This window comes from Sinohyriopsis cumingii, chromosome 10, assembly GCF_028554795.1.
Source record: "Sinohyriopsis cumingii isolate HCF-2022 chromosome 10, ASM2855479v2, whole genome shotgun sequence".
NCBI classification, from domain to species: domain Eukaryota; kingdom Metazoa; phylum Mollusca; class Bivalvia; order Unionida; family Unionidae; genus Sinohyriopsis; species Sinohyriopsis cumingii.
The window spans coordinates 51,590,514-51,615,806 of NC_142970.1; the positions used below are offsets into that span (position 1 = coordinate 51,590,514).

The 25,293-nt window shown below is 33.0% G+C and overlaps 1 protein-coding gene across 1 annotated transcript in view; it reads left to right on the plus strand.

Moving 5' to 3' along the window:
• The first annotated feature begins 378 nt into the window (after positions 1–378).
• Positions 379–25,293, plus strand: part of LOC149790148 (cilia- and flagella-associated protein 65-like) — a 104,786-nt gene continuing 79,871 nt past the window's right edge. Inside the window, exons 1-7 of the mRNA XM_089972135.1 lie at positions 379–511; positions 4,589–4,869; positions 12,000–12,138; positions 12,362–12,492; positions 16,368–16,482; positions 18,223–18,307; positions 22,364–22,509. Of these exons, the coding sequence (XP_089828261.1) occupies positions 4,601–4,869; positions 12,000–12,138; positions 12,362–12,492; positions 16,368–16,482; positions 18,223–18,307; positions 22,364–22,509 (885 nt within the window). The 5' untranslated portion in view covers positions 379–511; positions 4,589–4,600. The remainder of the gene's footprint in view (positions 512–4,588; positions 4,870–11,999; positions 12,139–12,361; positions 12,493–16,367; positions 16,483–18,222; positions 18,308–22,363; positions 22,510–25,293) is intronic.

Here is a 25,293-nt window from a genome sequence, read left to right on the forward strand (position 1 = left end):
CACACACTATGTTTGCAAAAACAGGAATAATTAATAAAATAAAACAGGAAATAGCTTGTCATTGTTTTTCTTTATTATATCATATTTCACTATATCCGGATCAATCCGTTATTTGATCCGAGCAGATATTGTCCAAACCGGCCATCATTCAGGCTATTCTATTTGTTGCTAGGTGAGTTACCTCCCTTACATGAAGTTAGCCCAATTTTGCAACACTGCGATTGTTAATAAACGCACAAAGGATACATTAAAATATTTACTGCAAAAGAATTGCTTTCAGTTGTAGTTTGAGAAGGTATTTATCGATATACAACCTCCACAGAGAGTTAGAAATAATTAAATAGGGTCTCATAGCAACGCCGCCATTGTTGATTAGCTTTTCAATATGGCGGAATGGTTAAAGCTTTGGATTGATACCCAATGAACTTTTTGCCGTTTTGAGTGAATATTTAGACCATTTTATTCAAGTCATGTATCAATCAAGCTTTAAACTCTGATAAGGAAGTATAAGGTAATCATAAAAGAGGCTTTCCTTGCACAGTAACTAATAATTTAGCTGTATTTTGTGCTGTGTACGAAATTTGAGCCATACAACAGTAGTTACGTATTATAGTCAGAATAACTTACGAATGGCTTGACTAAAAGCTTTATGCTGTCTTCGCATGCACTAGATAGTTATCTAGATGGTTTCATTTTATGTTATTTTCACAAAAGAATTAATTTATCGTTATGTTATATTTTATTTATAACTTTAATTTTAAAATGTTGTCGATCAGCTGAGTCTGATTTTAAAACTGCGTTCTGTGGGAGTGCAGACAGCCTGAAGATGCCACCGAATCAATTTTTCAGGTGTTCATTTGTGCAGAGTTTTTACGTTAATGTATTGATCATTGTTTGCAACCAGTCTTTCGCTCTTTGACAACGTTTATTTGAGTAATTTCTAGTTTTCGTTTAACGTTTATGTTTATAGGAAAAGTCATACAGGTCATGTAGGCATTCAGCACCGATTATTTCAGTAATGTGTGTGATTTATTTGGAATTTGACTTTATAGACATGTAAATGGCAATTATTCACTTTATTTTGATCCTCATACATCCATATTTCTTTAGAAAATCATTATATACACGCCCCGAGAAGTACATATAGAAAAATCAATGTTAAAGTACATCAGCATATTTGGACAAAATCAACGTAAAGGTATGATCCAGTACAATCCATATGACACATGCTGTTTTGTCACAATGAAAGCTATGCCAGTTGATGATTAGATTCACAATGCTCTTTTAGTACCTGGCGATCATTGTAAAAGTCCTTAACGATCAATAATTTTCATCTGGAAGTTTCTTGATGATAGTTGAGATGCAGAGCATTCAATAAAAAATACTGAACAGACTTTAGTTAAACAAAATTAGTACTATATTTATAAACAACAATTTATATTTAATTTAAGATGAGTAAATGCACATACATGACCTACATATGACTTTTACTATAATTGGTATCAAACAATTTTCCACTGGTGATGCAACTACTACAACCAATTTATTTAGTAAATAAATGCAGCTTGATTTAGTCACTTCAAGAGTAATCTGTGACCAAACCTGGCATTTCTTTTTAATAAATGTTTGCTATCATGTTCTGTAAAGATAATTAGATAACAAAGGTTAAGTTATCATTTGGAATTCAGGGATCAGTGGCTGCCAGATATGTTCACTAGCTAAGGGGAATAGTGTTATGACTCAAATATTAACGGGGAAGAGAGATTTTAATTAATGATTGCATAGTTTTGAATATATGATGATGTTTTCTTGAATAAATTTGTTTAAACTTAAAATTACTAGTTCCTGAAAGATTTTAGAAGTCCTTAAGAAAAATTGTGCCCAGAAATTTGTGATATATTCCATAGTAAATTAACTGGATCCAGCAGCTTCATATCATTGTGCAAGAAGTTTTAGAGTACCACATTTTTAAAAAGATATACATTTTATTATTTTGTTTAAGCAAAGCGCAAGTTGTTTGATGTCAGAATGTTGTATATAGCGACTTAAGTCAATACTCAGTCAAAGTCTGTATGAGCATAAAGCTAAAAATTGAATTGTATCATGATCCCTAATCGTAGTAATTTTTTTCTTCACTTAATACATTCTTTCACATCTCATTCAGTTATTTAACACACAAGATGGCTTACCAAGGCATTGTACCTTTAATTCATTGCTCATGTACTTCAACTTTCTGAAGTCATATGTATCTTACATGGTCAAAACTTAAGGTGTTCATTGATATGGTTATTAAAAATGTTGTCTGTTACTCTCCATGCATTTCAGAAATTTAGAAGTCATGTTAGAGCAGATTCTTTGCATCAGCATATTTAAATACTCTGAGAAAAATATACTTTTACTGTGAAATCGGTTATCAGCAGCAAAATAAATAGCTGAAATTGACATCATAATGAGTCAATTCTTTAGGTATAAAGATAAGGTACATGATCACTTTGTTGACTGCATTCTATTCACTTTTTTTTAATGCTAAACATGAATACAAATGTGAAAAAATTCACTTGACTACCAGAAAAATAGTTGGTTGTATCCTGTGATATGAGCTGGAAATTTATTGTGAATTTTGTTATTTTTACAGTGTGTTGTTACAGCTGGAGGGACGGGGTTGTATCCACTTATAAGTTTTATTTCTCCTTGTTTAATATTTCACTAGCAAATAAGGATTGGCTTCAAGCAAAATTCTACAAGATTAGATCACCAGCATTTTTAGTAGCCATGTGATATCTTAGAAATATCATAAGTGTCTAACAATATTTGCAGAAAAACAAAACTTTCTATCTTTCCTTGTGAAAACTTGATTGGTACAGATTATAGTGGGGATTACATGCTTATTTGCACTCTGTTTGCCATTTGTTCACCTTGTAATGAAAAGCGGGGCCCCGAGTGGCCAAGTGGTCTAAAGCGCTCTCTGTTACGGATCTCTGCCATCTCACCTCTGTCTGCATGGGTTCGAGTCTCGGATTCAGCCAATGCGGGTATGTTAGAAAGCTTGCCAGTAGCTTCTTATGGGTCGGTGGTTCTTTCTGGGGTTTTCCCGGGTTCTTCCTCCACCATTAATACTGGCCGCCATGAATAGCCAATCTTGTGCTGAAAAATGGCATTAAACCCCACAACAACAACAACAATTGTAATGAAAAGCACTAAATATGCAAAAATCCATTCCATTTCTTAATCTTACAAAATGGAACAAGGGACGATTTGATTACAAACTAGCCACAATCCAAGACTGGTACCTGACCACTGCATTACTCACTCGGTTGCTACACAAACAACTAGTATGGGAATGATAAAAGTGATCTACATTCTGTCCACAGGACTTGGCAAGAAGTTACATAAAGGATTCAGTTCAAAGCAAAGAAAATAAATTGCACCTAATGTACATGTTCTGACAGCCATAACTGAGTAGTCTAAACAACACCAGGTTTAAAATGTACATGTTCTGACAGCCATAACTGAGTAGTCTAAACAACACCAGGTTTAAAATGTACATGTTCTGACAGCCATAACCGAGTTGTCTAAACAACACCAGGTTTAAAATGTACATGTTCTGACAGCCATAACTGAGTAGTCTAAAACAACACCAGGTTTAAAATGTACATGTTCTGACAGCCATAACTGAGTAGTCTAAACAACACCAGGTTTAAAATGTACATGTTCTGACAGCCATAACTGAGTAGTCTAAACAACATCAGGTTTAAAATGTACATGTTCTGACAGCCATAACTGAGTAGTCTAAACAACACCAAGTTTAAAATGTACATGTTCTGACAGCCATAACTGAGTAGTCTAAACAACAGCAGGTTTAAAATGTACATGTTCTGGCAGTCATAACTGAGTGGTTTGAACAATGTCAAGGTTAAAAATGTACATATTGTGACAGTCATATTGAACAGTATCAAGATGAAAAGTACTTTTTGTTCTGTTTAAATAGTCATTGTATCATCACAAATGTATAAAATTGTAAATTCATTGGTGGGAAGAAAAGAAGAATCCGTCAAATCTATATATGATTTGACAGATCTGATTGGCTGAGATAAACATCATTGTAATCTGTCACTTCATCATTGTAATCTGTCACTCTATTAGCCCTTACCTGTTGCTTGTTTAGCAAGTGAACGAGTCTAACAGATGGCAACCGCTCTGATGGCCTAGTGGTTAGAGCGTCCACCTTGGATGTGGGAGGCCGTGGGTTTGATCCCCGGCCGAGTCATACCAAAGACTTACAAAATTGGTACTAACAGCTGCCTTGCTTGGTGCTCAGCATTAAGAGGCTAGTGTTAGGACTGGTTGGCCTGGTGTCAGGACCATGTGACTGGGTGGGACATCATGCTACATGTCTGCTGCATGATGCCCCAGTGCTAGACATCACTATAAACTGCCACATTGCAGACATCATAATGATATGACTGAAAATCTTTCAAAGTTACATTAAAAATCCAAATCACATCACATCACTAAAAATCCCCAAAATATGGGTTCAAAAATGGTTCATGAAATAAGCATAATCCACATAGTTACTTTTCTTTTTCAGATTCCCACAACCATGTTGCAAGTAAGCCAACCACTAACACAAAGTTTTGGCATGCAAATGTCAATGAAACAAATGACGTTTTCCACTGAAAGAAGCTTTCCAATGAGCAATATCTCTCCTGAAAAAGTTGACAGAAGTCATACAAGGATTCCAAAAGTAAATCAATTTGGAATTGAAGTCATCGGTGGAATTGTGTGGCAGGGATGGGAGCCAGGGAGAGAGTACACCAAAAATATCATCCTAAAAAATGTGAAGGTCAAAACCCAGAAGATCAAATATATGTAAGTATAAAAATGCAAACTAATGTACTAAGTGATGCCTATTCAGCTAAAGCATTGTAAGTTGTGAATGTATCACAATCTTTTGCTAGTAATACTGTGTTTCCCATGTGAATGTATCACATTCTATTGCATAGATTACAGTATTGTCTATGTGAATGTACCATAGTCTGTTGTAAGAATTACTGTATTACTTATGTGAATGTACCATATTCTGTTGCATGGAATATTGTATTGCCCAAGTGAATGTATCATATTATTTTGCATTGAATACTGTATTTCCCATGTAAATGTACCATATTCTATTTCATGGATTGATGTATTCCCATGTGAATGTTCCATATTCTGTTGCATGATATGCTGTATTGACCATGTAAATGTACCATATTCTTTTGCATGGAATATTGTACTTTTAATGTGTATGTACATCATGTTGCACAGAATACTGTATTTCCAATGTACATATGCCATATTATGCTGCATGGATTACTGTATTGCCTGTATGAGTGTGTTATATTCTTTTGCATGGAATACTGTGTTTCTCATGTGAATGTACCATACTCTGTTGCTTCAAATACTTTATTGCCCATGTGAATGTACCATATTCTGTTACATGGAATAATGTGTAGCCCGTGTGAATGTACCATATTTTGTTGCATGGAATACTGTATTTCCCATGTGAATGTACCATATTCTGTTGCATGAAATACTGTGTAGCCCATGTGAATGCACCATATTCTGTTGCACGGAATACTGTATTTCCCATGTGAATGTACCACATTCAATTGCATGAATTGCTGTATTGCCTATGTCAATGTACCATAGTCTATTGCATGGATTACTGTATTAACTATGCAAGTGTATTATATTCTTTGTATTGAATTATAACGTGTTCTTGATCTACTTCAGGTCAGTGTTTTTATAAAAAGGGTTGTCCCAGCCTAGTACTTGACCAAAAGAAAACTAAGTCAGGATAAATATATTATAATAGATTTATTTATACAAACATTTGAACCACACATACACAATACATACAGTCATACTTAAGATGTATACTGTTTACCTATCTCTGGGTACTGACATGTACTTGATACTGGAGAAGTGTATTTGGGGTTTACAAAGGCTACTTTACATCACAATTTATACATCACAAAACATCTCATACACTAGATGTATGGTAACATTAGTGATTTCCCTATTTTACTTTCCTACACATAAATGTACTATATTTGCTTTGGGCTGTTATCCAGGATTGAAAAGAAGATGCTTTGATGTTTGCATGCCACCACAGATGGGGACATATGGTAATTGGAAGTTAGTATGTCTCCATAGATGGGGACATATGGTAATTGGAAGTTATTATGCCTCCATAGATGGGGACATATGGTAATTGGAAGTTAGTATGCCTCCATAGATGGAGACATGGTAATTGGAAGTTGGTATGCATCCACAGATGGGGACATATGGTAATTGGAAGTTAGTATGCCTCCATAGATGGGGACATATATTATTTGGATGTCACTATGTCTCTATAGATGGGGGCATATGGTAATTGGAATGTGTTCCAAAACCAGATAAATTATAGTTAAATTGTTACATTGCTATGGGTTGTTTACTCCAACTTCAGTAATACCTGTATTATTGCCATGGTTTAGTATCTTTATTTTTATTACAACTGCTATGTCAATGTTCACTGTCTAAAAGGCAGCTATAATATGTCAATGCTGCTGATTTTATATACAAATATGGTAGCTAAGGGAAACACAGTCAGCCAATCAAAATGTTTGATACATCTCACCTCATGACATAATTCAAATGCTCCACTCTGGAGAGTGTAGTATTGAAATGTCATCACATGCTGGAATACATCTGAATTTACAAGAATTAAATAGGTTAATCATACAATCATGAAAGTGAGACAATGGTACTTAATTAAATATACATCAAGGTAACTATATATCATAATATAAAGACATGACATGTTCAGTGTGTTTCAAAACGTAATTCAAGAATAGCAGCTTTCATTGCCTGACAGCCTTATTTTCTCCATCATAATACCTCATGAAGAAAGAATGTATTTGCATGACTTTGTTAGGAAATATAAGGACATACAACTAAAAGTTCATTACAGAATACTGTATTGTCCTTGTTAATTCATCATAATCTGTTGCATGGAGTCTGTTACTGGCCTCTATGAGTGTATTCTATTCTTTTGCATGGAATACTGTAGTACTGATATGAGTATCCTATTCTTTTGCATGGAATACTGTAGTACTGATATGAGTATTCTATTCTTTTGCATGGAATGCTGTAGTGCTGATATGAGTATCCTATTCTTTTGCATGGAATACTGTAGTACTGATATGAGTATTCTATTCTTTTGCATGGAATGCTGTAGTGCTGATATGAGTGTATTCTATTCTTTTGCATGGAATACTGTAGTACTGATATGAGTATCCTATTCTTTTGCGTGGAATGCTGTAATACTCATATGAGTATTCTATTCTTTTGCATGAAATACAGTAGTACTGATATGAGTATCCTATTCATTTGCATGGAATACTGTAGTACTGATATGAGTATTCTATTCTTTTGCATGGAATGCTGTAGTGCTGATATGAGTGTATTCTATTCTTTTGCATGGAATACTGTAGTGCTGATATGAGTATCCTATTGTTTTGCATGGAATGCTATAGTACTGATATGAGTATTATATTCTTTTGCATGAAATACTGTAGTGCTGATATGAGTGTATTCTATTCTTTTGCATGGAATGATGTAGTACTGATATGAATGTATTCTATTCTTTTGAATGGAATACTGTAGTACTGATGAGTATTCTATTCTTTTGCATGAAATACAGTAGTACTTATATGAGTATTCTATTCTTTTGCATGTAATGATGTAGTACTGATATGAGTGTATTCTATTTTTTTCATGGAATACTGTAGTACTGATATGAGTATCCTATTCTTTTGTATGGAATGCTGTAGTACTGATATGAGTATTCTATTCTTTTGCATGAAATACTGTAGTACTGATATGAGTGTATTCTATTCTTTTGCATGGAATGCTGTAGTACTGATAAGAGTGTATTCTATTCTTTTGCATGGAATACTGTAGTACTGATATGAGCGTATTCTATTATTTTGCATGGAATACTGTAGTACTGATAAGAGTGAATTCTATTAGTTTGCATGGAATGCTGTAGTACTGATATGAGTGTATTCTATTCTTTTGCATGGAATACTGTAGTACTGATATGAGTGTATTCTATTATTTTGCATGGAATGATGTAGTACTGATATGAGTATCCTATTCTTTTGCATAGAATACTGTAGTACTGATATGAGTATCCTATTCTTTTGCATGAAATACAGTATTACTGATATGAGTATCCTATTCTTTTGCATGGAATACTGTAGTACTGATATGAGTATTCTATTCTTTTGCATGGAATACTGTAGTACTGATATGAGTGTATTATATTCTTTTGCATGGAATGCTGTAGTACTGATATGAGTGTATTCTATTCTTTTGCATGGAATGCTGTAGTACTGATATGAGTATCCTATTCTTTTGCATGGAATACTGTAGTACTGATATGAGTATCCTATTCTTTTGCATGGAATACTGTAGTACTGATATGAGTATCCTATTCTTTTGCATGGAATGCTGTAGTACTGATATGAGTATCCTATTCTTTTGCATGGAATACTGTAGTACTGATATGAGTATTCTATTCTTTTTGCATGGAATACTGTAGTACTGATATGAGTATCCTATTCTTTTGCATGGAATACTGTAGTACTGATATGAGTATCCTATTCTTTTGCATGGAATACTGTAGTACTGATATGAGTATCCTATTCTTTTTGCATGGAATCCTGTAGTACTGATATAAGTGTATTATATTCTTTTGCATGGAATGCTGTAGTACTGATATGAATGTATTATATTCTTTTGCATGAAATACTGTAGTACTGATATGAGTATCCTATTCTTTTTGCATGGAATCCTGTAGTACTGATATGAGTGTATTATATTCTTTTGCATGGAATGCTGTAGTACTGATATGAATGTATTATATTCTTTTGCATGAAATACTGTAGTACTGATATGAGTATCATATTCTTTTGCATGGAATACTGTGGTACTGATATGAGTATCCTATTCTTTTGCATGGAATACTGTAGTACTGATATGAGTGTAATATATTCTTTTGCATGGAATGCTGTAGTACTGATATGAATGTATTATATTCTTTTGCATGGAATACTGTAGTACTGATATGAGTATCCTATTGTTTTGCATGGAATGCTATAGTACTGATATGAGTATTATATTCTTTTGCATGAAATACTGTAGTGCTGATATGAGTGTATTCTATTCTTTTGCATGGAATGCTGTAGTACTGATATGAGTTTATTATATTCTTTTGCATGGAATACTGTAGTGCTGATATGAGTGTATTTTATTCTTTTGCATGGAATGCTGTAGTACTGATATTAGTGTATTATATTCTTTTGCATGGAATGCTGTAGTACTGATATGAGTGTATTATATTCTTTTGCATGGAATACTGTAGTACTCATATGAGTGTATTCTTTTCTTTTGCATGGAATGCTGTAGTACTGATATGTGTGTATTCTATTCTTTTGCATGAAATACTGTAGTACTGATATGAGGGTATTCTATTCTTTTGCATGGAATACTGTAGTACTGATATGAGTGTATTATATTCTTTTGCATGGAATGCTGTAGTACTGATATGAGTGTATTATATTCTTTTGCATGAAATACTGTAGTGCTGATATGAGTGTATTCTATTCTTTTGCATGGAATGATGTAGTACTGATATGAATGTATTCTATTCTTTTGAATGGAATACTGTAGTACTGATGAGTATTCTATTCTTTTGCATGAAATACAGTAGTACTGATATGAGTATTCTATTCTTTTGCATGTAATGATGTAGTACTGATATGAGTGTATTCTATTTTTTTCATGGAATAATGTAGTACTGATATGAGTATCCTATTCTTTTGTATGGAATGCTGTAGTACTGATATGAGCGTATTCTATTATTTTGCATGGAATACTGTAGTACTGATAAGAGTGAATTCTGTTAGTTTGCATGGAATGCTGTAGTACTGATATGAGTGTATTCTATTCTTTTGCATGGAATACTGTAGTACTGATATGAGTGTATTCTATTATTTTGCATGGAATGATGTAGTACTGATATGAGTATCCTATTCTTTTGCATAGAATACTGTAGTACTGATATGAGTATCCTATTCTTTTGCATGAAATACAGTATTACTGATATGAGTATCCTATTCTTTTGCATGGAATACTGTAGTACTGATATGAGTATTCTATTCTTTTGCATGGAATACTGTAGTACTGATATGAGTGTATTATATTCTTTTGCATGGAATGCTGTAGTACTGATATGAGTGTATTCTATTCTTTTGCATGGAATGCTGTAGTACTGATATGAGTATCCTATTCTTTTGCATGGAATACTGTAGTACTGATATGAGTATCCTATTCTTTTGCATGGAATACTGTAGTACTGATATGAGTATCCTATTCTTTTACATGGAATGCTGTAGTACTGATATGAGTATCCTATTCTTTTGCATGGAATGCTGTAGTACTGATATGAGTATTCTATTCTTTTGCATGAAATACTGTAGTACTGATATGAGTGTATTATATTCTTTTGCATGGAATGCTGTAGTACTGATATGAATGTATTATATTCTTTTGCATGAAATACTGTAGTACTGATATGAGTATCATATTCTTTTGCATGGAATACTGTGGTACTGATATGAGTATCCTATTCTTTTGCATGGAATGCTGTAGTACTGATATGAATGTATTATATTCTTTTGCATGGAATACTGTAGTACTGATATGAGTATCCTATTGTTTTGCATGGAATGCTATAGTACTGATATGAGTATTATATTCTTTTGCATGAAATACTGTAGTGCTGATATGAGTGTATTCTATTCTTTTGCATGGAATGCTGTAGTACTGATATGAGTTTATTATATTCTTTTGCATGGAATACTGTAGTACTGATATGAGTGTATTTTATTCTTTTGCATGGAATGCTGTAGTACTGATATTAGTGTATTATATTCTTTTGCATGGAATGCTGTAGTACTGATATGAGTGTATTCTTTTATTTTGCATGGAATGCTGTAGTACTGATATGCGTGTATTCTATTCTTTTGCATGAAATACTGTAGTACTGATATGAGTGTATTCTATTCTTTTGCATGGAATACTGTAGTACTGATATGAGTGTATTATATTCTTTTGCATGGAATGCTGTAGTACTGATATGAGTGTATATTATTCTTTTGCATGGAATACTGTAGTACTGATATGAGTGTATTCTGTTCTTTTGCATGAAATACTGTAGTACTGATATGAGTGTATTATATTCTTTTGCATGAAATACAATAGTATTGATATGAGTGTATTCTATTCTTTTGCATGAAATACTGTAGTACTGATATGAATGTATTCTATTCTTTTGCATGAAATACAATAGTATTGATATGAGTATATTCTATTCTTTTGCATGGAATACTGTAGTACTGATATGAATGTATTCTATTCTTTTGCATGAAATACAGTAGTACTGATATGAGTGTATTCTATTCTTTTGCATGGAATGCTGTAGTACTGATATGAGTGTATTCTATTCTTTCGCATGGAACACTGTAGTACTGATATGAGTGTATTATATTCTTTTGCATGGAATACTTTATTGACCATATCAGCTGTCTGTATAACTTCATTGCATGGTTTTGGTTTTCCAACCTGGAAAACTACATGTTCATGGAAATGACTACATTCCTGTTCACTGTGTATTATCATAACTGAAAATATTATTCAGCTCAAGTAATGCATTACTTATGGATTGAAATACAAGTCTGAACCATACAAATAGTTTGTCCAAAATGCTGTACATCTTTTCTTGGATAGTTCATTTACTTACCTGGACAATATTTGGAATGGAAGCGTTGCATTTTTTATACTATCATTTATAACATTGTTTATATATTGTGTCCACGCTGTGAATTTTTCTGACTGTTCCATTGCAGGGTTCCCAGTACACGATTTTTCACAACTCTTTATCCCAAGCCGGTTGTCCTCAGTGCTGGCACAAGTTTCTCTCTGCCAATCACATTCCGCCCCTTGGAGAAAGTTAGATATGAGGATCAAATAGAATTCCATACCAAGGTAAAGATAAGTGTATTTATATTTAAAAACTTGGCATAAAAATTTTTAACTAGTTATTTGTAAGTTTTTATGAATTAATATTGTTCTTTTTGAACGTATAATAATGATGCTGTAATAGTGAGTATTATATCATGATTAAATGTTGAATACTATTTCAGAATCACCAGATTCGCAAGTACCATTTACTTTGTCAAAAGACAGCGCCATTTTTTTATTATTTCAGGAGGGATCATTTGTTATTCCAATCAAGGCCACATTGCCAGAATACCATATTCAAGTCCCAGAGAGGATAGATTTTAACATGTGTGCAGCCCATGATTACAGTGAAGCTACCTTCACCGTCACTAACACAGGGTAATTCCAACTGATAAAGCTAAGATTTTTTCTGGAATTTATGTTTCACATCCATAAAACATTTACCAGTTTTTCTCCTCTATATTAAATCATACATGCACTCACAAAATAACGCAAGAACTTGGATCAAATACTTGCAAACTATTGAGTCTGATGCGTGTTTTCATCAGTAGGGTATCCAGCTAACATGTCTGTGTTAGAACTATGAGTACTCACTTTTCTTGATCTGCCTTCCTTTCTGCATTTTTATTTCACTGATTATTTAGTCCCATGACATTTTTCCTTTGAAAATGCAGTGCAGACAGATGATTAGTTATCATGTTTTACATCCATTTAGTATGATATTTATTTTGGCATTTCCATTTTAAACTTCACATTTATGGCCATTTAATGGGTATTTATTTGGGTACTTCCATTTTAAACCTAATATTTATGGCCATTTAGTGGGTTATTTATTTGGGCATTTCCATTTTAATCCTCACATTTATGGCCATTTAGTGGGTTATTTATTTTGGCATTTTCATTTTAATCCTTACATTTATGGTCATTTATGGGGTTATTTATTTGGGCATTTTCATTTTAAACCTTACATTTATGGCCATTTTGTGGGTTATTTATTTGGGCATTTTCATTTTAAACTTCACATTTATGGCCATTTATTTATTTATTTTGGGGAATTTCCATTTTAAACTACATCTTTTGTGTCCTTTTATTGAATTATTTATTTATTTGGTTATTTCCATTTTAAACTGCATGTTTTATTTCCATTTAATGGATTATTTGTTTGGACATTTCGAATTTGAGCTACATCATTTGCTGATAATTAAAGTTATCAAAAGAGATATTTGAAAAAGTACACGTAGATAGATATTTATATGAGAAATAAAGGAAAAGTTTGAATACAGAATAATATGGGAGCAATGCCTGACATATACATATACATACATATATATATATATATATATATATATATATATATATATATATATATATATATATATATATATAGACAATGTAAATGGATAGGAAGATAAGGATTTATGACTTGGTTAAATTTTAAACAAGAGAGAGAGAGAGAGAAGCAGATTTTAAATGTTAAGAGAGAAAGAGAAACAGTTGTTTAGGTAAACGACCTTGAACTGAAAAAATTACAAAAAGTTAAGAACATAACTCTGTTGACTTAATTTAATCATGATTTGATATATCATAACAGTTTTTTCACTTAAAGTTCTTGTGTAGATTTAGGTATCTGTACAGTAAGAAAACAAGGTAAATCTGTGTTCCTTACTGAGACATTCCAATATCATTGAAATCAGTCATTGCTTTTATCTGGGGAGTGTTGTATCCATTCATATGTTTGTGTTTCCACATATCACCTTGAAATAGCTGACATGCATCAAAATAATCCTTGATGATCCAACTTTTTAGAATGATTTGAGAATACTTTTTACTTTTTTTTATCTATGTAAGTAGTTGCCAAACATTAAGTATATGTCTTTTTCCTGTAGTTATCACATAAACAACACATGATAAATACTGTTTGTGGGTGTTAAATATATGATTCATCAGTTGTACTTTTAATGAAATCCTAGTGGTTAATGAGAGTAGACTGTATGCAAGCCGTATCTATTCATTGGATGTATGCAGTTCTGGGTACCATCAGCTGAGTCTTCTTTGCAAAATAGCTGTTTTGTCAACCAGTAAAGAAGACATAACATTTTTATACATTTGTCTGTAAACCTCTACTTAGAAATTTTGGACACATGAGATCTTGAAAAGACTTTTGTCACTTAGATCACATTATAAGTTTTTGAGTATTCCAGCATGTTACATATATTTGATTATTTTGCAATTTAAAATTATTGCAACATAATCTAAATGGAAAGGAGTGTTTTCATTCAGAAAAACCCTATAAAATAATATTGTCATTTAATGTACTAATTGAAACAAATGTAGCAAATTTATAAAAAAATTTAAAATTGTATAATTGGTCCATACAGTTTTTTTATATATCATAGATGGATTTGGCATAATTATCTTCTTTTGCAGTCAAAGAAAAATAAGCTTGACAATTTAAAAAAAAGCCAATATGTTATCAAATATTTAAATGTTTTTACAAACTGAACAATATTTGAATAATTATTTCAATACGCCAGAATATTGTTTTTGTCACTGAAATTAAACTTTTCAAACATTTAGAATGAGTATCAGTAAGAACTGAAATTATATCAATTAATTAGTTAAAATTTATTGATCTTTTTTACCACTGCAATTTTTTTAACTTTTTTCTCAGTATTAGCATAAAAACTTGATTTATTGTCATTTCATTAACACAACAATAACTTACAAAATCTGAGATGCCATTCAACAAGACTCTAATAACAATCTTTCATGTATATTTTAACTACTTTATGCTGAGTCTCACTGAATCTTGTGACTCAAATACCAATCTTGTACGTATATTTTAATTGCTTTATACTGAGTCTCACTGAACCTAGAGATTCAAGTCCAAATCTTGTGATGTATATTTTAACTGCTTTATACTGGGTCTCACTGAACCTTGGGACTCAAATTCCAATATTTTGATGTATATTTTAACTGTTATATACTAAGTCTCACTGAATCCAGAGGCTCAGATCCCAATATTTTGATGTACATTTTAACTTTAAATTGTTATGTACTGAATGTACTGAATCTCACTGAATCTTGAGACTCACATCCCAAAATTTTGATGTATATTTTAACTGTTATGTATTGAATCTCACTGAATCTTGAGACTCATATCCCAATATTTTGATGTATATTTTAACTGCTTTATATTGAGTCTCACTGAATCTTGAGACTCACATCCCAATATTTTGATGTATAGTTTAACTGTTATGTATTGAATCTCACTGAATCTTGAGACTCAAATACCAATCTTTTGATGCATATTTTAACTGCTTTATACTGAGTCTCACTGAATCTAGAGACTCAAAGCCCAATCTTTGATGTATATTTTAACTGGTTTGTACTAAGTCTCACTGAATCTTGAGACTCAAATACCAATCTTTTGATGTATATTTTAACTGCTTTATGCTGAGTCTCACTGAATCTAGAGAGTCAAAACCCAGTCTTTTATTTATATTTTAACTGCTTTATACAGAGTCTCACTGAATCTTGAGACTAAAATACCAATCTTTTGATGTATATTTCATCTGTTATATACTGACTCTCATTGAATCTAAAGACACGAATCCAATCTTTTGATGTATATTTTATCTGTTTTGTACTGAATCTCAATGAATCAAGGGAATTTAGTAATAATCTTGTGATGAATATTGTAATTGTTACTTACAGAGCCCCACTGAATCATTGGATTTATTTTTTTGTCTTGCCTGAAAGGTAGATACATTGAGTATATGTCAGATTCTATTTGACACAAATGTTTTCCTTGGGCAGCCTGTTTTGAGATTTCACTTAAACAGCAAGAATACATTCTCATATGTTCATATTTGTTCCTAAGCTTGCATGCCCTAACAATTTGAGTTCATCTTGGGAAAAAAATGTTGGCAGGTCACTTCTCTGCTTGTACCACCTTTTTGTTCATGTCTACTCCCACTTCAGTGGTGATGTAAATTTTAAACCTGAAAATGAAGTTCTTGTCAGTTTTCAAACAATGTTCTTGAAGTTAGGGTGAGAAAAACCACAAGAATATTGGTCTCCTGTCAAGAACATAATCCTCATGTCACAACATTGTTCTTGTGTCAAGATCTTTTTTTGTTCTTGTGTCAAGAACATTTCTCTCATGTTGAGAACGTTTTTGTTTTTGTTTTTTGTCTTATCCAGTGACACCACAAAATGCATGTCTGGCATGAATGTTATTTTCCTTTCAGAGATTTGGTGACAGATATTCACTGGGAAGTTCTTCAGCCATTCTCTGTAGAACCAGTATCTGTCAGTTTGAAAGAAAGTGAATCATACACCTTCAAGGCCATCTTCAAGCCGACAGTAGGTTTTTTTGCAATTTTTTCCAGCAGATATATGACAACGAAATAAGACAATCTGTATAAATTTTGAAAAGATAAATTTCTAATTTTGATGTAAAATGATGCATACAAAGGAATACAATGTAAAAAAAGAAATTTGGGAAGCACAGCTGGTTAATATTTTTAATGGCTGATTATGGTCAGAAGTCAAACCATTTGAAATGCAATTAGTTACTTTTTATTCATTGTTATTCTTTGTATGTACATTTATGCATATTTTCTCTATAACTATTTATATCGGCATCGAGATCACTGATGTAACAGTTATATTTTTGGTTACTGTTGGGGAGACAGTGCAAATAAGCTTATGATATCTACTGAATCCCCAAAATCATATGTTTATAGTTGCATTTTACAAAGTTTTTCAAATAAATATGGTTTAAACTAAGTAAAATGCAAGTATAACACCATGAATACAGCATGATATGATGCATATATAGAATCCTATTTTCTGCATATCATCTTCTGAGTAATTATTTAAGATAATTATACATCAAATTATGTAATTTTTGTAAATGCCTGTATTCATATTATAAGATCTGTCCCAAGGATATATATAAACAGCAATAATTCTTATTAGTTGAACTTTGTGATTTTTGGACTGTTTGGTGTGGAGTTACATATATTGTATACACCTGCTTATAAATTGAGTATGACTTGAAACAACACAGACAGCATACTACATTAGCAGATCAGAGCCTATTTTGCTTGCTCTATTTACTACTCCTGACAAATTGTGTAGAGATCAAGATCTGCCTGCTCATGATCAGCAGATCTGGGTCTGTGCTGTGTGTGGTTGGACCGAACGTGTAAGTGAGCATATACAGTAATGATAACCTTATTACGATAACTGGCTGCATGTTAATTTGTTCGCTTCAGATCGCATTAAGAATGAAATTAATATTGATGTAGATTAATGTGAGATATAGGTCTCACATGAGTGCTTATTTCTTTTATAATATTGATGTAGATTATTGTGAGATATAGATCTCACATGAGTGTTTGTTTCATTTATAATATTGATGTAGACTAATGTGAGATATAGATCTCACATGAGTGCTCATTTCATTTATAATATTGATGTAGATTATTATGTGATATAGATCTCACATGATTGCTCATTGCAGATGACATAAATTTATGAAATTGGTTCAACTATTTATATATTTTAACCTTGGCACATTGTATATGTTTTGTGTCACCATTAATCAAATGCAATTACAGTCTTCATGTTAGCAAATGTAGGAATTTCATTGCAGTTTACCAAAATTGTTCACTTGTATCATACTATAGTCAGTGAGCGAGGGCATATGTGTGCTTTGGCAAGTAACAGCAAGAAATTGACTAGTTTAAAACATTTCAGTCCAAATGAGTTCAGAATTTTAATATAAAATTCTATTTATCACATTTTTTGTTGCTTTCTCACTGAATGTTCTGAAAATTGCTTTTGTTTAATCAGGGATTGAATTGCACTCTGCTAAACATTGCAGACTTTTGGGACACCATGATATGATGCAGTCGTTGTATTTTACACTTTAACAAATGAAAAATCTGAGTTAGGTTAAGGGAGCATCATGTTCATGAGGCCATGTGATCAATTATTTTCCTGCCATAATCACTCCTTGGAGGCTATCGAACACATGTTTTTCTTTCAGAACTAGATCTTGAACCATACTATTAAAACACTAAATCTAATTTTCAGGCTGCCACAGTGTATGAAGCAGATGCGTTATGTAAATATGGAACAGATGGCTCATTGTCAGAGACTACCGTACTTTATGGAGTTGGTAAATAATCTGAAATAAATAATAAATTGCATTATGCAAAATATAACCATTGACATTTCATAGATTGCAATACATTCTTATATGATTAGGTGCGTTTTAACTGGTTCAGCATGTGTGTATTTGTGACACAAGCTGGATTAAAATATGGAAAGTTTGCATGCTGCATGATTACAGATTTTATTTTGCTTATGCCTGCTCCAGGGCAGTCTCATATGAGTTTCAGGTAACGGTATGGCAAGATGGACATGGCATGTGGTGTTTTGGCAGAAATTTGTCCAGTATGTGATTTTCATGTTAGAGGGGCAGTAGGATGTTTTAACTCAAATAAGGCAGAATACAGGGCAAGTCACAATGTCTAATCAGGCTGTCTAGTGACTTACCATTAAAACAAAAATTTAAGACTTAAGTAACCTAATGGTTATATCAATGGTGCGGAGAGACTTATTTTTGGGTGCATGGGTGGGTCGGGTTTGGGGGTGTTTTGGGAGTGTTGAGGGGTTGTTGGGTTGTTGTTGTTGTTGAAAAGTACACTCCTAAGTTCTATAACATCAGCATCATTTATGATACACCAAAGTGGGTGGTGGTATTGCTTAAAAGGGGAAAGATGTAGTTATATCATTATATAAAATAATATAGACTTTATTCTTACATGAAAAATTACAGCCACCCCCCCCCCCCCCAATTTCTTAGACCTGATTTTTTTTTGGATATTCAGTTTGTGCTTGGATTGTAGACTTTTTTGGCCATAGAGCTAAACCAGACCAGTCTGAACTGCAAACAGACAGATAACCATTGCACAATGTTGGATAGGTTTCAGATTTGCAGTAAGATGGGTCTAAGACACAAAAGTCATGGTTCCATTTTGACCCTCCCCTCAAAGACCAATTTTGATCCTTGTTCATATATGCAGCCCAAAAAGCCAATAAAAAACATCTTTTATACACCTAATAATCTAGTTAAATGAAGATCAGAAATAGCTGTGTTTGGATCCTTTTAGAAGTAAGCACAGAAATGTTTTTTGTACTTCTATTGCAGGCAAAAAGGACAAGATTTTCCCATGGGCAATGAGTTAATGACCATGTTCAAATAATAATCATACATGGTTGGCTATGTGCAAACATTTACTGGAGACCCACAAATGATTTTAAACACTTTGGCTATACCCTCAGGTTGAAAATATTCCCTCATGCTATGGCAAACATTAATATATGGCAAACCATGTGTGACTCATGAAAGATATCTAAGTTTCAAGTCTTGATTTTACTGTATGTTCATCTTCACTGATAGTCATATGCTATAGTTCAATCCACATAGCATCAGGAATGATACCCATGTCTGTAGCTTGGTAAATTTTATCATTAAATGTTCATAAAATAGCCTAATTCACTAGGCACAGTACAAACTATTTCAACACCATTTGTATTGACAAACAGCATAACACTTGCAACTCATTACATGTTAAAACAGGGTGGTCTGTTTATGTCAAAGTTTTCAATGCCACCATAACCTGTGGAAGAGTTGATTTGTTTATTACGGAGTGGTCAGCTTTCCTATTCAGCTGTATACAGCCATAATGTAGTTTCCTCCATTAGATTTCTTTGCAGAATCAAAAATTGCCTCTTCCAGAACTCAGGACAAACATGGCAGATTACATGTACAAAGACCAGCTTTATTCATCACATATTGAATGAATGGTGTTGTGCTATAAGTCAATATGAATTATGTTGAAATCATTCATTCACAAATAAATTTGGTAACTTTAGCCATGTTTCAAGATGCTGATGTGAACAACAAGAAACAGATACGGATATCATTTGCTATGCTGCGTGTAAAAAATTATAATAGTTTTAGTTTTACCAGTTTTAGAACTGTTCGGTAAATTTACAGTAATTTGTAAAAATTCTTATACTAAGTGTATATGTCTACATTACACTTATTTGAACAAGTTTAAGGTATACCTGACTAGCAGTTAGATTATTTGCAGCACTGGACAGCTTAAGCTTTCTTATCTCAATCATAATTTTACACATTATATAATATTAGCAACACAAAACAACAAAACAAAAACATGATAAACAATATTAGTAACCCCACAAAACAACAATAAAACTTTTTACACAACATTTTTAACCCAAAACAAAGAATACTATATAAAATATTAGTAATCCCAAAACAACAACAACACTATCTGCACTATTAGTAACTACAATTACAGCACCTTGATGAATACTTGTTATATTCCCAGAAAGTGTTGTCTGGTGGGTTTGGAGGCTCAAAAGTGTTTTTCTTTTGAGGTCCCAAGGGGCGTTCAGACTGACTGAAAAAGATGATTTTGTTGAATTGACATTAAATTTTCTTTTCAAATAAGCCTATAGAAAATTACTGGAAATTTAAATTTGATTAAAAAGAAAATAACATCAGTTTTGTCTGAAGTATTTGATATATGTACAAACTGAAAAATAGTTGGTAGACTTGGTTTTGTCCAATAATATCATCACACACATGCCCACACTCACAGAAACATAACTGCACAGACATTAAATTAAACAGACTATTCTTAGTTTCTGTCTTTAAAATTCATTGATATGGAATATTTTCTTAATTATATGCAGTAATTGCTGCTGTAAATAGTTTGGGACACGGGGCCAAAGACAATAACAAATGTAATTTGTATTCCTCTTGTCACTCATTTGAGACTGCATGGAACCAATGTTCAGACTTTCCCAAAGATCTTTTGGGATTATTTCTGTGAAAAAGTAACAATCAAGCTGGATGGTGTTGCTGTGTTGATCGGAGTTGTACACTCCTGAATGACCAATATAGATACAGTGTTTGTAGTATGTACAAAATAAAATGCTTCCCCTTCCTGTTGTGCCTCAACATGTTAAAAAGGTCAGAATCCTTCCAGGAGTTCTGAAATTTAGTTTTGTTGTCCTTTGCTTGTTTTATGGATATCTTATCTTTTCGGAAATCATGCCTGTATTTCGACATTTTGTCTGAAAACATCACTCTCATTTGTACACTAATCCAACTATTGAGATAATCGTGTTTTGCATTTTATATATGGACTTAAATCTGACTTTAAAAAAAAATATTGTTGCTAATCACAAACTTGCCAACAGTCTTTGACAATGATGGCTTAAACATTCTCATTGAAGGCCCTGAGGGGTGGTAACTTCCATTCTTCAACATACATCTCTATGATTGTACCTAACTCAGATGAATTGGGTCGTTCCACTTTGTGTACTTTGCCTATGCAAATTAGCCTAATGGGCTTTGCCTCAATAGCTTTCAAAGGACCTGACACATGAATTATTCCTACTGATTCACTGCCAGTTAAATGGTGATTGCTTATTTTTGACTGCCTTTTCTTTTAAATGACTCCATGATAATCAGTCATGTTACCTACCCTAAAGATAGTTTTACATGGGTTCTAAGCAGGAGTTTACTTCACAGCTGCCTCGCTAGGTGCTCAGCATTAACAGGTTAGTGTTAGGGACTGGTCAGCCTGGTGTCAGAATAATGTGATTAGGTGGGACATCATGCTACATGTCTATGGCATGATGCCTCAGTGCTGGATATCACTCTAAACTGCCATACTACAGACATCATAGCGATAGCGATATGACTGAATTTGTTTTTGAAGCTACATTAAAAATCTTAATCACACACATACACTAGTTTACTGTATTTTCAAACTACATGTGTTTTAAGTTTTAAATTTATATTCATGGTAAAAATTGTTTTATTTTTCTGAAGATTATTGAAAATCATATTTTTCAAGAAATGACCATATTGGCAGGACTCGGAGTCAAAAATCGTGTTTTTCTCATGACACATAATGTTACTTCAGATTTGTCTTAATATTGCATGATATAGCAGGATACAAATCAGTGACAAAAAAATGCCCAGGTATGCTGTGATGTCCATGTGTTTTAAGGGTTACATAAGGATGTTTCTTATTGCACAAGAGTCAAATGATATTGCTGTTTTTAAAATAAGCCTAGTTTATTTCTGAGGCCAATCTATAACTGAAATATTGTTGTTTGATTTCAGGTAAATACCCTCATATCCTTGTATCTACACCTGGTCAACCATCCACCGCCCTGACCAAAGATAACTTGGAGGCTGTCATCACATTTGGACAGACACAGGTGGGGGCCTCAGTACAGAAGATGGTGGAATTACACAACCTCTCAGTGGTAAGTGAGACCTTGGATAGTTTGTATATATTGATTAGTTGAATTAATGTTGTACTCCTATATAAACACAAGATAGTCTGTATGGCTATATGGTACTAAATTGGAAGGAGAACAAAATGCATAATTTGATAATATAAAATTACAATAGTAAAAGAAAGAAAATTATAACACATAATGTTGTACTTTCTCAGCATTACAAATAAAATCATGAAAATAAATCAGTCTTTACATTTTTTACTGTTTTATTTATTGAAGCCAAATCAGTAAAATTTTACCAAATTTTCTCTGCCAATTACATAAAACAAAAGTTCAATGATAGTCCATGATAAGATTCATTCTACAGTATAGTGTAAATCAAATTGAAGATTCTTTTCACATAAAATATTAAGTTAATTGAAATATATATGACTGGGCTTGTATGATGTAAAATCCTTCAATGTTCATGTATGTTGTGAACATGATATTGCATGCTCGTTTCAAATTAAGGCAATACACAACTGTTGAAAGGTGTGGAAAAACTTCTGAGCTGCTCATGAGCAATGGAAATCCCATTTGTTCTTTCAGATGCAGTTGCAGTCAGTCTCAGATACCCTATAGAAGATATTTGATTGCAATACAATGTAATGATGCAGTGAAATTAGTGAAAGACACATTAGTGTCTTGTTTCTCCAAGCAGGCATAAGCCAGACAACTATGGCAGCAAAAATTATCAAATATGACACAACTAATAGACCAAATTTTCTTTTAGTCACATTGGGTTGTTAATTATCCACCAATTGAATTCACTGACTCTGAAAAAAAGAGAATAACCAGACTAATTGGGTGCTGAATATAGGTACATTCTCAGGACAGAATACTTTGTTCTGTCAATTGATCAAGTCTTAAGAGAAGAAGTTGGAAAAGGTCTGAATTCCAGTACATTCCTTTCCATTCTTGCTCATGGAAGTACTGACACCACCATATGAGTATTAGAAATAGTGTATTGATGCCATCATATCAGAGAGAAAAATAGTATAAGTTGTTGTTGTTGTTGTGGGGTTTAACGCCATATTTCAGCACACGATAGGCTATGCATGGCAGCCAGTATTAATGGTGGAGGAAGAACCCGGGAAAACCTTGGGAAGAACCACTGACCCACGAGAAGCTACTGACAAGCTTTCTCACATACCATGTTAGCCGAATCCTAGACTTGAACCCACGCAGACAGAGGTGAGATGGCAATGATTCATAACGGAGAGCGCTTTAAACCACTCTGCCACTCGGGGCCCCCCAAAAAATAGTATAATATACCTTGACAAGGATACATGCCCTTTGATAATAAGCCCTTTGAAAAAATAATCACATGATACTTCTTTATTAATATGGATTGAAATGCATACTTCTCGTTGAATATAGGGAAGAAATTGAAATTTTGGTACAGGGGAAAATATATGTGGTACAAGTGAATTTTCTGAAACCACTTGTCTTGAATGTGTGGTTGAAAAAAAAATTGATGGGCCTTCAATTAAAAGACTTATTTGTTAAGTCTGTGAATATGTACTGAAACTACCATTATCCAAATTGGGAATTTTATAGTCTGTCAAAATATCAGTCCCAGACATTTTCTACGTATACGTCTGATTAAGAGGCCTGCATGTATTTTGTATGTATGCTGTATATACATTTATTCATGATGGTGAAAAATCTGGGATTTGTATGCAGTGCCAGGCATGCTGTAAATTACCAAATATTCACCTGCAAAAAAATTTGACAGATTCAACAGGGGACTTAAATTATGAAAATAATTTCACATTACATTAAACGAAATAAAATTTGTGATGTCAGCAAGATATCTTGCTGTTAACTTAACTGTAATCTTAAAGAAACATTTCTTTATAAATGTGCCTTAAATTAGTGTACAGAAACATTGAATGACTTTACCTATGCCCTCAGTTGTAGTCATTGTATGTACACCATGATGCAAGATAGCATAGTACTCACTCATTTTAACACTTTCCATGGGAGCTGTAGATAGCCCCTTGTTGTAACACTTTCCATGGATGCCTTATGTACTCTTTATAACACTTTCAGTGGGAGGCTTATACTCCCTCATTATAACACTGCTCATGAGAGGCATACATACTCCCTCATTATAACACTATACATGGAAGCCATATATGCTTCCTCATTATAACACTTTCAGTTGGATCCATATATACTCCCACATAACACTTTACATTGAATCATATATACTCCTCATCATAACACTTCTCATGTGAGCAATATATACTCCCTCATGATAACACTTTCAATGGGAACGATAGATACTCACTCATTATAACACTTTCTATGGGAACCATAGAATACTCCTAACACTTTCCTTGGGAACCATAGAATATTTATCCTTATAATGAAGTGTATCATAATATACATAATTCTACTAATACATAATGGTGCTTCAAGTGGCCAAGTGATCTAAAGCGCTCACCTTCACTGATCACTGCCATATCATCATTGTACACATGGATACAAGTCGTGTGCTTGCCCGATGTCGGTATGAGAAAAATTTTGCTAGTAGTTTCCTGTGAGTCAATGGTACTGGCCACCATGTATAGCTTATTTGCATTGAGAAATAGTGTTAAATCCAAAACAACAACAGCAACTAATACCTAATGAAATGGGATTCATTAGCATATCCACCTTATAATAGAAGCAGTATTATAATGAAGGCCCTTACTGTGAGGGAGTGCTGAACATATTGAGTCAGCCATTAATTCTTAAATTTTGTCAGATTGTTAGAGTCAT